The sequence below is a fragment of the Chinchilla lanigera genome, unplaced genomic scaffold (assembly GCF_000276665.1).
Source record: "Chinchilla lanigera isolate Chin_1 unplaced genomic scaffold, ChiLan1.0 scaffold00158, whole genome shotgun sequence".
Classification (NCBI taxonomy): Eukaryota; Metazoa; Chordata; class Mammalia; order Rodentia; family Chinchillidae; genus Chinchilla; species Chinchilla lanigera.
The window spans coordinates 1,539,036-1,552,817 of NW_004955559.1; the positions used below are offsets into that span (position 1 = coordinate 1,539,036).

A 13,782-nucleotide genomic window follows, 5' to 3' on the forward strand; every position below is an offset into this window, starting at 1 on the left:
CTTGTAATTTCTTGTACATTTGTTTATCTTGTATTATATCTGTTCCTCTAGTAAACCCTGACTGATACAGACTCCACTGGGGTCCCCAGCGCTTTGTCTTGGTTAAGATGTGTGTAGCATCAGCAAGTAGTTCCAGCTATGATAGGGGCCAGAAGACTCTTTCTATAAAGGACCAGATAATAAATATTTTGAGATTTGCAGGGCATATGGTCTCTGTTGCATATTCATCTATTTTTATATATAAATCTTGAAGAATACAAAAGTCATTCTTAGCTTGTGGGCCACACAGAAATGGGTCACGGGCTAGATTTATCCCACGGGCTATAGTTTGCTGGCGTTTGACCTAGGGCCAACTAGTCACTCCAACAAGAAAGTCCCAGTGACTAACCCAGAATCGAGCCTGAGTCCCCTACTTGGTCCAGAGGGAGCAGGGACCGGGCTGTCCCGGGGGAAGGAAGGCGCATCACTCCCAGGAGCGGTGGGCAGAGGGTCCTGCGTTTCCAGAGTGGGTCCATAGAACTCCCCCGCCCCCACCGTGGTCTCAGTCCTTAACCAAGAAACAAAGCCGCTCTGCGGACCGCCACATTCGGTGACCCAGCGGTCGGTGTGCAGACCAGGAGAGCGTGAGGAAGGCGGAGTTAGATAGTCTTCTGAGCTGACTCTTCCAACAAGCATCACCAGATGCCTGTGGGTAGTACGGATCCGCACATCCCTTAGAGTCCCTGAAATAGCAACTGCAATAAGTCTGCGGAGTCGACGCCCGGCTCGGCTGGCTGCTGCCCCCTAGTGGACAGCGCCCCCCTTTACCATCGCCGGGCCAGTCCGGTGATTTAAGGGAACCTCTGCGAATTGAGGGCCCCATCCGGCCAGAGGCATTGCTTCGGGAAATGCAGGCCGGGGTAACGGTTTCTCCAAAGGAGTAGCTGCTACCAAAACGCATGACACGAGGACCAGACCAGCTGTCCCTTTGATTACAACATTTGCATCTAACCATTGCATCTATAGTCATCGTCTGAGCTGACCCATATAAATGCGGACATGTGGCCAGGAGTCGAGGCCTCCACCAGCCAGGCGCTTCCTTCCGATAACATCTTGACAGCTGCACTTTCCCAGAGGGTGCGCTTGGCGGCTGCTTCCGGCAGGTGGCGCTACGGTACCGGGAAACGGCCTCCGATTATCGCAATTTTGGAGAGACCCTGTCTCAAAGTGAACTACTTAAGTAAAAAGGGCTGGCGATGGATCTCAGCGATCGCAGGGGTCGACCTCCACTACCGACAGGAAAAAGGCAAAACCTGTCATTTCCTTTCCTCGTGGGGTGCCGGTTGTTTCTGGTACCCTACTCACATGCGACAGCCCCTCGTTGGGAGAATCCCAAAACTTCCGCAGCATTAGAGGTACGAGCATCTGAAAATCCAGCGCCCATGAAGTCTGCATTCTGTAGCAGAAGCCCCCTGGGCGCGATGGCGCATGCCTGTAATCCTGGCACTTGGGAAGCTGAAGCAGGAGGATCCCTGAGAATTCAAGGCCAACTTGGGCTCTACAATGAGTTCAAGACCAGCCTAGACTACATAGCGAGACCCTGTCTCCAAGAAAAACCAACATAAAAGTCAACCATGGGACCGGGGATATAGCTCAGAGGCATAAGTGCTTGCCTGGCAGCCTGAGGTCATGAGTTCGATTCCCGGTACCAAAAAAAAAAAGAAAAGAAAAGAAAAGTCAACCACGCGTGAGCGTGAGTGGGTTAGCCTGAGGGGACAGCAAGGGCCAGGCTTGACCTTGCTCCCCTTGGCTCCTCCCTCAGCCCCAGGGCCCGGAGCTGCGGCACTTGCACCCCCTGTACCCCACAAGTACTCGGTTCTCCCTACCCTTCACAGCCCCAGGCTCCGCCCTCCAGCCCCCCATCTGGGCCTCCCCTGCACCCAGCTGCGGGTCTGGCCCTACCGGGTGCGTCAGGGACTCAGAGCAGCGGCGGTGCCTTCTGCACTCTTTCCAGTCCTCCCAAATCTTCTTTTTTTTCTCATACTGAGGATTGCCAGAGCCTTCACAATGAGCTATATGCCCAGTCCTTCTTTTATTTTTTTAAGACAGGGTCTCACTACGTTGCTAAATTGCCCAGGCTGGGCTCAAACTTGTGATCTTCCTGCCTCAGCCTCCTAGCGCACATCACCACACCCGCTGCACCCAAAGCTCTACCTCCAATACCGAGGTCCTGGGTGCCGATAGCACTTTCAGAGGTTCTTCCCACTGAGGAGCCTGGTGAAGGGGTCACAGGGCTTGCCATCTCCCGGTGAGGACAACTCTACCCTCCCCCTGCCAGGGCGGCCCCTTGGGTCCCTCTTTCCAGCCTCCCTCTGGCCATACAGACAGCCCATCAACAGATTGGACAGTGGAGGTTCTTATTCCTGGCTGTCCTGCTCCAGGTGGGTGGCAGAACTCCCTGGTAGGCCCTGGGAGTCTTCTCATACCCTGAGCCATGGCATCTCTGTCATGCTTCCTAGTCCAGAAAGCCCCGCCTCTGCCACAGCCACATCCTCTTTGCCGGCACTGCCAGGTCTGCTGTGTCATTTTGCCTCCTTACGAGTCAGCCACTGCTGTCTCAGAGACAGTGCCAGAAGCCACGAGACTCCTGGGTCAGAGATAAACGATGTATTACCCGTGGCCTGGCAGGCAGCACCAAGATCAGGAAACCTGCATCAGTTCCCCTGCACACCACAAGGCTGTTACGCTGCGGGGTCCAGGGAGGGCGGGGGGCTCCAGGGCAGAGCTTGGTTTAAAGAATTCCTGCTAAAGGGACTCCGCTCCATCTTGGGTGTCAGTCTGCTCACTTACTAGAGTGGCTCAAAACACCAAGCAAATAAACCGTCTTGGAAAAGCAACTATGACTGCAGCCACCCCTTGACCAAGTCTCTGCTGCACTGCAGTCCTCCTCCGAGGCCTCCCTGCCTTCAGACAGGACACAGAGGGGCGTGCAGTTAACATGTGGTGACCATCGCACCCGTGTCTTCTCAGCGTAGTTCTTGCTGGTAGAGAAGGAAAGCTCTAGGCACCTTCTCTTGATCCTTGCTGTCATGCACCCCTCATTCCGTGGGCAAAGAGCAAAACCGGGAATTTCCCCAGACGGCAAATGTGTCTCACACAATTTTAAACTATAAGGCGTGGGGCCTGGCTCCGCGGAACTCATGGCGGCAATGTCCCAACGCCAGAATCTCACTTGCCCCTGACCACCACACTATCTCACTTTGGTAAGTCACCGCAGTAGCATTTGGATATAGGTTTGAAGTCAGCATCTAAGCCAGGCACTGGGGTACACAAGTGTAATGCCAACAACTTGGGAGGCTGAGGCAGGAGGATTGCAAGTTGCAGGCAGCATGGGCAGCTTAGCGAGACTCGGTTCCAAATTAAAATTAACAGGGCGGGAGACGGAGCTCCATGGTACAGCACCCCTGGGTTTGAGCTCCAGTGTAGCAAACCAATCTACACTGGTCCCACGTCCCCGCCAAGGCCGCCACCCATGGGGAACCACATCACTCTGGTCTTTCCCCACCCAGGTGCCACTTGTAGGGACCTAGCCCTGCTAACTTGTCACCCTCACCCAGGGGTGAATGAGGATGAAAGACAGACAGAGTCAGTTTAGTGTGCAGGCAGCCAGGGGCTCTTGCATCTAGCACAGAGGAACCCCGAGAGTCTGGCTCATCCTGATTTTATTCACTCAGACATGAGCAGAAGCAATTAAAGTAACCCAAGATTCATCTGCCGCCATTCCCATAGTGCATGCCCAGGTAAACAACCCGATCGAAGCTGTATTGACTTTTCTCTAAAACCTGCAACGCCATCATCCCTGTGTGCGCTGTTCTCCTCAGGCTCACAGAGGCGGCAAAGGCAGCCTCAAGTCTCCTCCGGTCTCCCACACTCCAGTACCCCCCAAACCAGGATCTAATCCCTGACACAGCTGATTACCTTCTCCCCCGCATGACACAGCCATCATAAACATATACAAAGCCTACTTGAAGGGAAGATTTAATATACACTTCCAGAATTATTTAGTATGTGTGTGTGTGTGTGTGTGTGTGTGTGTGTAGTCTTGTTCGTTTGGTTTGTATTGGGGTTTGAACCCAGGGCCTTTGTGCTGAGCTACATCCCAAGCCCTTTTTAAAATTTTTTTATTTTGGTGAGGTGTGGCGGTACACACCTATAATTCCAGCACTTGGGAGGCTGAGGCAGGAGGATCACTGAGAATTTGAGGCCAGCCTGGGCTACATAGTGAGTTCAAGGCCAATCTGAACTACATAGCAAGACCTTGTCTCAAAAAAATGTTTTGTTTTGTTTTTTTATCTTGAAACAGGGCCTCATTAAGTTGCTAAGTTTCCCAGGCTGGGCTCAAACTTGCCATCCTCTTCCTGCCTCAGCCTCCTAGACTGCTGAGATTACAACGTGCCCCACTATGCCCAGCAGTGTTTAGTATTTTAACAGCCTTTGTGTGTGTGTGTGAGAAGCAGCACAGAGTTAGCACAGAAACTGTAACTCCATGACACCAATGATTATCAGAACCCAGAGAGCCGGCAAGGCAGCCCTGAGAGCAAAGCCCGGCCGGCGAGAGGGTGCGTCAGGATGGTGCTTGTGGGGCAAAGGAAGACCCAAAAAACTGACTCTGGAGACAACCACAAAGAGAAGGTAAAACCTGGAAGCGACGGCTGCAGCCAGAGAGAGCCTTGTTCTGGGGTTACCATCAAGAGATGGGACCCACAGAAAGAGCACATCCCTTCTTCCTCTCTCTAGTTCTTCCGGTGGAGGCCGATGAGCTCAGCTGGCAAAGCAGAATGGCCCCAGTACTGCACAGCCTGGTTGACCAAGGTGGATTTGGAGTGAGACAGTAGCTTAAACCTGCCCTTGGACTGAGTTCCTGCAGCAGCAGACATTGCCAGCTACAAAGTACATTACAGAGCCAGGCCTGGTGGTGCACACCTGTAATCCCAGCACGAGGGAGGCTGAGGCAGAAAGATTTCCATGAGTTTGCGGCCAATCTAGTTCTACATAGTGAGTTCAGGGCCAGCCTGAACTACATAGCCAGACCCTGTCTCAAAAAACAAAAAATAAAGTGCAATACCAAGGTGCTCTGTGTAGATTACTGAGATTTCTATTCAACTTCAGATGTTTCCTAGTTGTGGCACTTTATGTGAGTCATTTATCTTACCTATGCCTCAGTTTGCTCACTGCAAAGCGGAAACAACAATAGTATCTACTAAATCAGGCACGGTGGTACACACCTGTAATCCCAGCACTCTGGGACACTGAGACAGGAAGATCAAGCCAAGCCTGGGCAACTGAGTGAGTTAGTTAACAAAACCTGTCTCAAAATTTAAAAAAATGTAAAAGGGCTGGAGATGTAGCTCAATATGAACACTTTAGGTTCAGTGCCTAGTCTCTCTCTCTCTCACACATACACTTGATTTTTTTTTTAAATAAAAAAGAAAAAAGAGCTGGAAATGTAGCTTAGTGTGAAAGCCCTCGGTTCAATCCCCAGTACTGAAATAAAGGAATGATAAGGAAAAGGAGAAGAAGAAAAAAAAGAAAAAGGATAGTAAGATTATGTTAGTATCTACTTCAGGCCAGGCATGGTGGCGCACACCTGTAATCCCAGCATTTGGGAGGCTGAGGCTGGAGGATCGCAGCGAGTTCAAAGCCAGCCTGGAGGGGCTGGGGATTTAGCTCAGTGGCAAAGCGCCTGCCTGGTAAGCACAAGGTCATGAGTTCGATTCCTGGTACCGGAAGAAAAATAAAAAAACAAAACAAAAAGAAAAGAAAAGGATAATATAACGTCTTTGGGGCTGGGGATTTAGCTCAGTGGCAAAAGCACCTGCCTGGCAAGCGTAAGGTCGTGAGTTCAATTCCTGGTACCAGAAGAAAAAAACAAACAAACAAAAAAAAAAAAAAAAAAAAACAAAACAAAACAAAACAATCAAAGCCAGCCTGGGCTACACAGTGAACTCACGGCCAACCTGAACTACAGAGTGAGACCATGTCTCAAGAAAAAAAAAACAAACAACTTCATAGAGTCATCAGAAGGTTTCGTTGATTTGTACACACACGCATTGCCAGACACAGAGCGTGAGTCTCCAATATCACTGTCGCTGCGATCCCCACCATCCTCCTTACCATGATTGCTACGGCTTGCCTTGGGGAGGCCTGACTCAGCACTTCCGGGAGAAGTCTGGGTGTCACACAATACTTGGCAATGTTTCAAAACTACTGTGCACCCAAGGAGGCAGCCAGTTGGAAAGCATCCAATTTGGAGGAAGGATGTTTTGGTTTGGATTTTGGGATGTGTTGGCTGTTGGTGGCTTTCTTGCTATTTAACTAATAATTGCTGTCAGTTCAGCCTTGTCATTACCGGTTTATTCTGTTACGGGTTATTTAGTTAAATTGCATGTATAATGATGCATATCTGCCTCAACTCCATGTGTGTGTGTGGCCTACAATTTTCCACTAATTAGACTTTTTAAAGACACATATGCATTTATCTCCTCAAATCTGCATCATCTGTTTGCCTAGTGCCAGGCAGATGTACCCAGCGCCCACCCACCCAGCCCTCGCTGGGAAATAATCTGCTGATTACCACTGCGTTATTTTTCCCCTGGAAACAGAACCCAACGGGGGCCAAGATGGGTTCCTGCTCCCCGAAGTGAGGACCATCAGAACAGCACAGACAAGACGCTGGGGCGTGCGTCGGGCAGGAGGAGAGACAGACGCCCAGACACTTGAAGCCACCAAGGCCCCAGAACCCCCGATCTAGCTCCAGTCCCTCCCAGAAGAACCCAGACACCCACCAGTTCCCCAAGGATCAAACAGCCAGATGCTACTGATCTCACAGGCTTTATTTCCCCAGTGTGGGGAAGCTTGGAATAGGGTCAGTGGTCCCCGTTGCCCCAAGGACCCCCCTGTGGCCCCCACTGGGGCAGGTCCCTCCGGGGGTCGGCAGCCTGCGCCGCACACCCTGATCCTCCCACGGCGGGGCTGGTGCTGGGAGGAGCCGCGCCTGCGTGCTCGCATGGGCGACACTCCCCAGGGTGTCCCCACCGTGGTCCCTGAACCTGGCCCAGCTCAGGGACAAGGCCGTCGGGCACACAGGTGGGGCCGCCTGGGCCTTGGTCCAGGAGCAGGACCCTGGGGGCCACTCCGTGAAGGCCAGCAGCGCTCAGTCTGCAGGGAAGAGAGAAGTCGCCTTTCCAGCAGGTGCCAGGCGAGGAGAAGCCACAGGAGCCCGGCAAACAGAGACCCGGAAAAAGCAGCACAGAAGGCCCAAAGGAGAGCAGAGGACCAGGGACACTGACCTTTCGAGCTGGGCCGTGCAGGGGGCGGTGGCCCGCCCGGTGGCAGCACAGTGGAGCGGCTCAGGGCCTCGGCCACCCAGTCCAGGACGCGGCCACAGTGCTGGACCTGGGGAGCGAGCGGCACGGAGGCAGAAGGGAACCTCGCTGCCTCGATCCCCGCCACAGCCCCCCAGCCAGGCCCCACGTCCTCACCTCCCGCTCCAGCCCTTTCAGACGTTGATCATACTCCCGGATCTGTCCCAGCTGCTTCAGCGCCAAGTCCACCCTAGGAAAAGGGCCCTGAGGCCGGCGACCACGCCCACCACAGAAGCCCCACCCACATGCCCCACAATCCCCGCCCCGCCCCGCTGAAGGCCACGCCCATTGCCAGAAAGCCCCGCCCCTGCCCCGCCCTCACTTCTGAGAGGTGCGCTTCAGCCGCTCAGAGTCGCTGTCCCGCTTGTTCCGCGTGCGGGCCAGCAGGAAGCTCTCCTTCTGCACCGACTCCCAAGTCAGCAGCGTCCGCTCGGCCTCCTTGGAGAGGTGGACACCTGGTGGGCAGACCCAATGAGTCAAAGGTCCCCTGCATTTGGGGTGCGCCCCGCCCAACACCCTCAGCCCGACAGCGCTCCACAGAGCCCGCCCTACAGACCCCGCCCCCGGGCGGTCCTAGAGCAGCCCCGCCCCACCTGGCCCCGCCCCCTGGCCCTGGGGGCTCGCCTCCTCCTCCCACACCCACCTCACCCCTTCATCTTTCTCCCCAAGTTCCGCCCACTGAAGGCCAGGGGTCTGTGCTCACGAAAGTGCTCCATGGCCGGAGAGGCAGGTGTGCTGGACCGTCGGCGGCGGCTCCTACACAGGCGCCTCATGAGGAGTCGCACGTGGGAGATGACGATGAGGGGCGGGGCCAGTGCAGGCCGAGAGTGGAATTCCCGGATGAGGCTATAGCGTTGTGCCTTCCAATAGAGGTCACTGTTGCCCTGTACTTTGCCAAAGGTGTAGCTGCAGAAATCAGAAGTCAAAGATCATCCAAGGTCAAGGGCAGATCAGGGTCAGGGGGTCGGGATGGGGATCAAGGTTAGATGCCAGGCAATATATTTTCAAAGTCCAAGGCAAGAGGCAAATATCTGTGTCAACAAAATCAAAATTATTACAGGACATGATTAGAAATGAGGTTAGAAGGGCCAAGGGCTAGATGTCAAAAGTCAAATTGGGGAAGGTATCATGGATTAATGTAGAGGTTGGAGGTAGAACTGGAATCCAGCTCAAAAGTCAGCCTGAGGACTGAGGCTGCAGCTTAGTGGTGGAGCACTTGCCTAGCGTGAATGAGGCCCTGGGTTCCTTCCCGGCCATTGAAAAAACCAGAAATGAAAAAGAAAAAAGAAAAAAAAGAAAATGAGGACATCTCTATACACATCACATCGTAGAAATAAAAAGGATTATAAATGAATACTATTAAGAATAATATGAAGCTAGGTATAGTAGCGCATGCCTGTAATCCCAGCACTCAGAGGCTGAGGCAGGAGGATTGCTGAGAGTTTGTGGTCAGCCTCGACTGCATAGTGAAACCCTGTCCCAAAAATTATATATATATATATATAATGTCAATAAATTAGGTAACTTAGATGAAATGGACAAATTCCCAGAAACACATAAATTACACTGACTCTAGAAGAAATAGAAAATCTCAATAGATATATCAAAAGTAAAGACATTGAATCACCAATCAAAAAATCTCCAATTAAGAAAAGTACAGGAGGGCTGGGGATGTAGCTCAGCAGCACAGTGCCTGCCTGGCAAGCACGAGGTCCTGAGTTCGATTCTTGGTACCAAAAAAGAAAACAGTAAAAAAAGCTCAGCGTCACAAGTGCCTGCCTGGCAAGCGCAAGGTCCTGCGTTCAATTCCTGGTACCAAAAAAAAAAAGAAAAGAAAAGTTCAGGACCAGATGGCTTCACTAGTGAATTATACCAAACATTTAAAGAAAGAAATCCTTCACAAATTCTTTCCAAAAAATTGAAAAGGAGAGAAAATGTCCTCAGTTATTCCATGAGGCCTGCATTACCAGGATACCAAAACCAACGAAAGACATCACAAGGGAAGCACAGACCAACATCCTGTACGAATATGAATACAAACAGCCTCAGAAATAACAACAACCAAGTCCAGCCCAATGAAAAGGATCCTACATCATGACCAAGTGGGATTTATATTAGGAAAGTAATGGCAGTTCAACATATGAAAATCAATGTCTCGGCCCTGGTGGTAAGCACCTGTAATTGTAGCAGTCTGGGAAGCTGAGGCAGAAGGATCATATGCTCAAGCCTAGCCAGGACAACTTAGTGACTTAGCAAGACCCTGTCTCAAAAATAAATAAATAAACAAAATAAAAAATAAAAACTCAGTGCAAAGGCCCTGGTTTCAATCTCTAGAACACACACACACAGGAAAGAAAAAACAAAGCAATATTTGAAATAACTTCTACAAAAATTAAGCATCCAGAAATAAACTTAATGAAGAAAGTAGAATACTTGGACATGGAAAATTACAAAACATTGTGGGAATATTCTGGCTTCTCTTCAGATTTTATAAATATCCAATGCTACCCAAAGCAGTCTCTAGATCAAATGCAATCACTACAGAAATCTCAACAATCTTTTTTGCAGACATGGAAAAATCCAATCCTTAATTATTAGGACTTGCAAGAGGCCCTGAATAGCCCAAATAATCTTGAAAAATAATAAAGTTGGAGGGTTCAAATTACCTAACTTGCAAATATGTTGCAAAGTTACAATAATCAAAACAGTTTGGTACTGCCATAAGGACAGACATACAGACTCATGGACTAAAAGGCAAGAAATAAACCCATAAATCTATGAATGTTATAGGGCAAATTGGGTCTCCCTTAAAAACACACTCAGACCAGGTGTGGTGGCACACACCTGTAATTCCAGCACTCAGGAGGCTGAGGCAGGAGGATCACTACAAGTTCAAGCCATCCTAGGCTACATAAGTGAGTTCAAGGCCAGCCTGAACTGCATAGCAAGAAAAAAAAAATGCTCAAGTACAAACCCCTCAGAATATGACTTTATTTGGAAACAGAGTCTTTGCAAAGTGATTAAGTTAACATGAGGTCACTGGGGTGGTTGCTGTTGTCATGAAATGGGGAGATTTGGACACAGCACATACAGAGAGATGAAAGCAGAGGTTTCAATGCTGCAACTAAAACCAAAGGTGCCACCACACTACCAAAAGCCAGGGGAGACAGGCATGGAACAGATTCTCCCTTAAGCCCCTCAGAAGGAATCAACTCTTCCAAAACTTTGACTTTAGATTTGTAGCCACAATTGTGAGACAGTATGTTCCTGTTATTTAAAGACTTGCAGGTTTGGGTACTTTATTACAGCTGCCCTAAGAAACTAAAACAACAGCTGATTGATTTTAAGAAAAATGCCGAGTCTAATCAAAGGGAAGAAGAGTCTCTTCCACAAGTGAGCCTGGAATGAGTGGATTTCCACACAACAGAGAATGAAATTGGGCCCCGACCCATATTATACACAAAAATTTAACTAAAACTGCAGTGACAGGGCCGGGGATGTAGCTCAGTGGCACAAGCATCTGCCTGGCAAGCGCAAGGTCGTGAGTTCGATTCCCGGTACCAAAAATAAGTAAATAAATAAAACTGCACTGACAACAATCTCTACATAGAGCTAAAACCATAGAACTCTTAGAAAAAAACAAGCAAATCTTCACGATTTAACAGTTAATGATTACTTGTTTGATCAATCCTGCATGTCTCTATTTGTTTCCCTAAGAAACCGCTTTGAAGATCTCAATATGTAATACAACAACCATTGTTAATTACCTACCACTTTGTAACTCTGTATTGTTTGTACTGTTCTTATGCTATTTTGTAAATGGATGTCTGTTAGTATGCTTTCCTTCTTTTAGTTTTTAAAATAAAAAATCTTTATAACTTTATATTTGGCAATAGATTCTTTTTTTTTTTTTTTTTTGGTGGTACCGGGGATCAAACTCATGACCTTGCACTTGCCAGGCAGGTGCTTATGCCACTGAACTATATCCCCAGCCCTGGCAATAGATTCTTATATACAACATCAGAAGTATAAGCAACTGAAGGAAAAATAGACAAATTGGGCTTCATCAAAATCAAAAGCTTTTGTGCACCATAAGACACTATCAGGACAGGTATGGTGGCACATGCCTGTAATCTCAGCACTCAGGAAGCTGAGGCAGGAGGATCGCCATGAATTCAAGACCAGCCTAAGCTACATAAGTAAGTTCAAGGCCAACCTGAACTGTAAGGCAAAACCATGTCTCAAAAAAAGCAAAAAACCTAAGAGATTATCAAGAGAAGGGAACGACAGAATGGGAGAAAATGTTCATAAATCATAAATAGACGTTTATATGTAGTATATATAAAGAACTGTGACAATAACAAAAGGACTGACAACCAATTTTAAAAGGTGTGAATATGCTTTTCTCTAAAGAGAAAATAAGCACACCAGTAAGTTACTAAGGAAATGCAGATCAAAACCTCAGCAAGACACCACTTTCCCAGCCAGGCTGACTAGTTTTTACAAAAGTTAAATGACAAGGGCTGGCAGGGAGGTGGAGAAATCAGAAACCTCATCCTGCTGGTGGGAATGTAAGATGATGCAACTGCTATGGAAAAGAGCAGGCAGATCTTCAAAGAGCTAAACATAGAACTACAATATAACCCAGTCACGCCACGTCTAGGTACGCAGCCCAAGGAAATAAAACTGATGCTTGCATGCTGACAGCCCCTGAGGTGTTATTCACAGGAGCCAAAAAAGTAGAAATAACCCAACTTTCCATCTCAGATAAATAGGTAATTGGCACACACATGCAGACAGTGGAATATTATTCAGCTGTAACCGGGCATTGTGTTCTGAGTAACCTTAAAAATGTGCTAAGTGAAAGAAGCCAGACGCAAAAGGACACACACTGTAGAATACCGTGGACAAGTGTATGAAACACATAGAACAGGCCAATCCAGAGACAGAAAGCAAATTGAAAGCCACTGGAGGCAGGCGAACGGAAGCAGGATTAACAGTGCACACTGCTGAAAACGGACTGCACTGATGGTTGCAGAACACTACAAATATAATTAATGTCACCTAATTGAACACATAAATGGTACAAATGGCCAATTTTATATTATATACATTTAATCACAATTTTTTTCTTGAGACAGAGTCTCGCTATGTAGTTCAGGCTGGCCTTGAGTTTACTTTGTAGCCCAGGCTGGTCTCGAACTTGCAACGATCCTCCTGCCTCAGGCATGTGCCACCACGCCTGGCTTCTTAATCACAATTTTAAAAAACATTTTGGCCGGGGCTCAGGGAGATGAGTCTAAAGTTTGAAGGAGGAGGGCCAGGCGTGGTAGCACAAGCCTATAATCCCAGCACTCCGGAGGCTGAAGCAGGAGGATCATTGTGAGTTCGAAGCCAGCCTGAGCTACAAAGTGAGCTCAGGGTCAACCTGAACTGCTTAGCGAGACCCTGTCTCAAAAAGACAAAAAAAAAAGTTTGAATGAGGAATAGGGTCTGGTTGGATTTGGGCACAAGTCAGTGAGTCTTAGCTTATTTTTGGTTTTGGTTTTGGTATTCTGAGACAAGGTCTTGCTATGTAGCCCAGGCTGGCCCCAACTTGAGATAAACTTCCCGCCTCAGCCTCCCGAGCACTGGAATTACAGGTGCACAGCACCACGCTGTAGCGTTAGACTGAGTCAGGGGCAGATCTGACGAGCCCGGGTGCAGCGGTCTGGAAGGGGCGAAGGGTCGGGGCTGAGGTGAAGTCAGAGAGTGCCGGGGCCTCACCTGAACATGGCGATGAGCAAATTGAGCAGCAGGATGTTGGCCACGAGCAGAAAGATGACGAGGAGCAGCACCACTAGCCAGTTGGCATACAGGGAGACGCAGGAGCCCGCCAGGCGCCCGGGAGGCTGAGCCCAGGCGCCCTCCTCGGAGGAGCAGTTCATGGGCGTCATGAGGGCCACTGCGAAAGCAGACACTCAGGGACCCGGCAAAGGGACTGCCCAGGACCCATAAAGGGGACAAAGATCCACAGAGGGGGACAGAGGGTCAGAGAGAAAGGGACAGAGGCCCAGGGGAGAGCGCTGGAGACCAGAGGGAGGTGGCCAGTCACCACCCCTACCATCCATGTCCTCCTGGGGGATCTGCCCAAAGATCTGCAGGTAGGGCCGGTAGAAGACCCGACGCAGGATACTGGGGAGATCACGGTCTTGGGGCCTTAGCAGCCCCTCAGTGGCCACGCCGTAGGCGACCAGCCAGACGCAGAGGAAGAAGAGGAAGAAGAAGACATCTTTCATCTGCAGAGGAGAAAGGTGCTGCTGAGCGGGCCCTGCCCTCCCGCCCGGGCTCCGCCCTCCCGCCCGGGCTCCGCCCTCCCGCCCGGGCTCCGCCCTCCCGC

At 49.8% G+C, this 13,782-nt stretch overlaps 1 protein-coding gene across 2 annotated transcripts in view; it reads right to left on the reverse strand.

Moving 5' to 3' along the window:
- Trpm4 (transient receptor potential cation channel, subfamily M, member 4) overlaps positions 1-13,782 on the reverse strand; it is a 42,765-nt gene continuing 28,983 nt past the window's right edge. The window contains exons 19-25 of one of the 2 annotated variants that reach the window (XM_005412902.2): positions 13,507-13,681; positions 13,170-13,347; positions 8,107-8,309; positions 7,726-7,858; positions 7,521-7,593; positions 7,329-7,434; positions 1-162 (exon numbers count right to left, since the gene is read on the reverse strand). In XM_005412902.2, the coding sequence (XP_005412959.1) occupies positions 137-162; positions 7,329-7,434; positions 7,521-7,593; positions 7,726-7,858; positions 8,107-8,309; positions 13,170-13,347; positions 13,507-13,681 (894 nt within the window). In that variant the 3' untranslated portion in view covers positions 1-136. Of the gene's footprint in view, positions 163-6,853; positions 7,198-7,328; positions 7,435-7,520; positions 7,594-7,725; positions 7,859-8,106; positions 8,310-13,169; positions 13,348-13,506; positions 13,682-13,782 lie in introns of those variants that run through there. The other variant, XM_005412903.2, reaches the window with a different exon arrangement.